At 51.7% G+C, this 2500-nt stretch overlaps 1 protein-coding gene across 1 annotated transcript in view; it reads right to left on the reverse strand.

The window, feature by feature from the left end:
- tango6 (transport and golgi organization 6 homolog) overlaps positions 1-2500 on the reverse strand; it is a gene marked incomplete at both ends in the record, with an annotated part of 35747 nt that overhangs the window by 8053 nt on the left and 25194 nt on the right. Inside the window, one exon of the mRNA XM_080539176.1 lies at positions 222-373. Within this exon, the coding sequence (XP_080395302.1) occupies positions 222-373 (152 nt within the window). The remainder of the gene's footprint in view (positions 1-221; positions 374-2500) is intronic.

Raw genomic sequence — 2500 nt, forward strand, 5'->3', positions numbered from 1 at the left:
ACGCGCAAAATGAAGCCGTAGGTGTGAATTGGGATTGGCGAGATGGAGACAGAGAGAGAGGGATGATGGAGAGAGAGAGATGGAGACAGAGAGACAGAGAGAGAGGATGATGGAGGGAGAGAGAAAGAGAGGAGGCGGTGGCAGACAGCTGGTTAACTAACTAACTAACTAACTAGTTAACTAACTAACTAACTAACTAACTAGTTGACTAGTCCTCTCACCTCCTGAGCCAGGGGTCCCAGGGCGTAGTGGAGGCGGTGGCAGAGCTCCCCCAGGTTGGACAGACAGCTGGCCCGGGCCATGGGGTCCTGGTCCCTGGTACCCCGCAGGAAGACCCCCACCAGCGGACCCCCAAGGTGGGGCGCCAGGTCCCCTGGAACACACAGGGAGGGGGGGGGGGGGTGTTAAGGTTGAGATTTTTTTAAAGGACAAACAATCAATCAATCATGTGATATCAGTAGATTAACACTATGGGTGGGGTCATTAACACTAGAACAGCCATGGGTGGGGGTCATTTGACCAAGTGAGTAAAGACATTTTTATACCTTTGCACTCGATCAAATTTCATGCCCTCCTTTCATGACTTTTCCTAGATATGTGCGTTCTACCACCCAGTATCGTTACATTTTCAAAATGACACCAGGATAAGCTAGTATGAAGCTGTTTTGCAGTTTTTCTGTGTAGGAGGTAGGCTAATTTACAAGCCGGCCAACTAGTGGTCGTTGTGTGTAAATAGCATCTTTCCATCTTAAAGACTATGGTCATTTGACCCCCCGAGGCGGCTCTTATAGATGGTAAAAAAGGCACAGCTGTTCTAGTGTTAAATGATCACATGGGGTAGCTATTCCATGGGGCAGTTCTATTCCATAGCATGCAGAGGACATTTCCCCACGAGTGTGTGTGTGTGTGTGTGTGTGTGTGTGTGTGTGTGTGTGTGTGTGTGTGTGGTGTGTGCGTGTGTGAGTGTGTGTGTGTGTGTGTGTGTGTGTGGTGTATGTGTGTGTGTGTCCTCTAGTGCACTCCTAAGAAGGGCGTGAGGACACTGCCTAGTCGTCCAGGTGGTGAACTCCTTACACACTGCTGACTCATCCCTCTCTCTCTTTCTCTACAGATCTCTCTCTCTCTCTAGTGCCCTTGTTTACATAGACACTTCATTGCTCCCAGAGGTGGGAGAGGCTGCCTGCACTTGTGTCTTTGTGTGCGTGTGTGTGTGAGAGAGAAAGAGAGAGAGAGAGAGAGAGAGAACGTAAGTACGAGAGAAAGAGAGAGAATGAGCCTCCCCTGGTGTTCTACCTCCCCAGCCTCCCCCTGGTGTTCTACCTCCCCCAGCCTCCCCCTGGTGTTCTACCTCCCCCAGCCTCCCCTGGTGTTCTACCTCCCCAAGCCTCCCCTGGTGTTCTACCTCCCCCAGCCTCCCCTGGTGTTCTACCTCCCCCGAGCCTCCCCCCCTGGTGTTCTACCTCCCCCAGCCTCCCCTGGTGTTCTACCTCCCCCAGCCTCCCCCCCTGGTGTTCTACCTCCCCCAGCCTCCCCTGGTGTTCTACCTCCACCAGCCTCCCCTGGTGTTCTATCTATCTATCTATCTATCTATCTATCTATCTATCTATCATGGTAGAAGGGGAGGCGGTTTCACCAGGAGAATACAAGACAACTGACAAACTATGAACCTGTGTGGCAAGGATGAGAGATGAAAGCTTTCAATGGGAGTCTGCTGTGGTGTCTAATGAGAGGAGAGGGGGGGGGGGGGGGATGGGGGCTAGAGAGAAGCAGCTGTTCTCCTGTTGAGAATGTGTTCTGTTCAGACTGGGTGGACTGAGGAGAGCGGGGGAGAGCGGGGGATGAAGGGGGGATGAAGGAGGGGTAGAGAGAGTGTCGCTGGCCTGTGTGTCTGTCTGTCTGGGGGGCTTTTCACACTGAATAACCCCTTGATTGTCTGTGGGGGGGGCGGGGGGGGGGGGGCAGGGGGAGAAAATGGTACGATCGCGATCTGGCAGACAAACCCACAGAGCAGAGGGAGAAACCGAAACAGGGCATTCTATCAGGGGGTAGGTTTCAATACCCCCCCCCCCCACCCCCCAACCCAGCCCCCCCACCCCCCGAACACACAGCTTTAAGTCTGAAACAAGTGTGTAGTGTCTATTTTACGAGGGTGTTGACACAGATAAACACACAGGCCGGAACAGATGGACCCACACACTCCCAAAATAATAGGTCATTTAACATTTTATTCCGCAATTAAAAATTTAAAAACTCTTCTTTTTTGTAAAGTAGCAAAGTCAGCATCTTTTAAACAAAATTCCCCCCAAAAACAACTAGCACCCCTGATTGGCTTACAAACTAGGACTACGACCAGCTGAGGGGGCGTGGCTTCGGTTGTCTGATAAACTGATCAGGATCATCAGTGATTGGTGGTTTACCGTGTCAATTACAGGCGACGAATGCTGTGTATGCAAGAACCCTTCAATCAGTGTACCGTAAATGACGTTGTGACCTGGGGTGG

Source organism: Nansenia antarctica (assembly GCF_963989245.1).
Source record: "Nansenia antarctica genome assembly, chromosome: 9".
In the NCBI taxonomy this organism is placed as follows: domain Eukaryota; kingdom Metazoa; phylum Chordata; class Actinopteri; order Argentiniformes; family Microstomatidae; genus Nansenia; species Nansenia antarctica.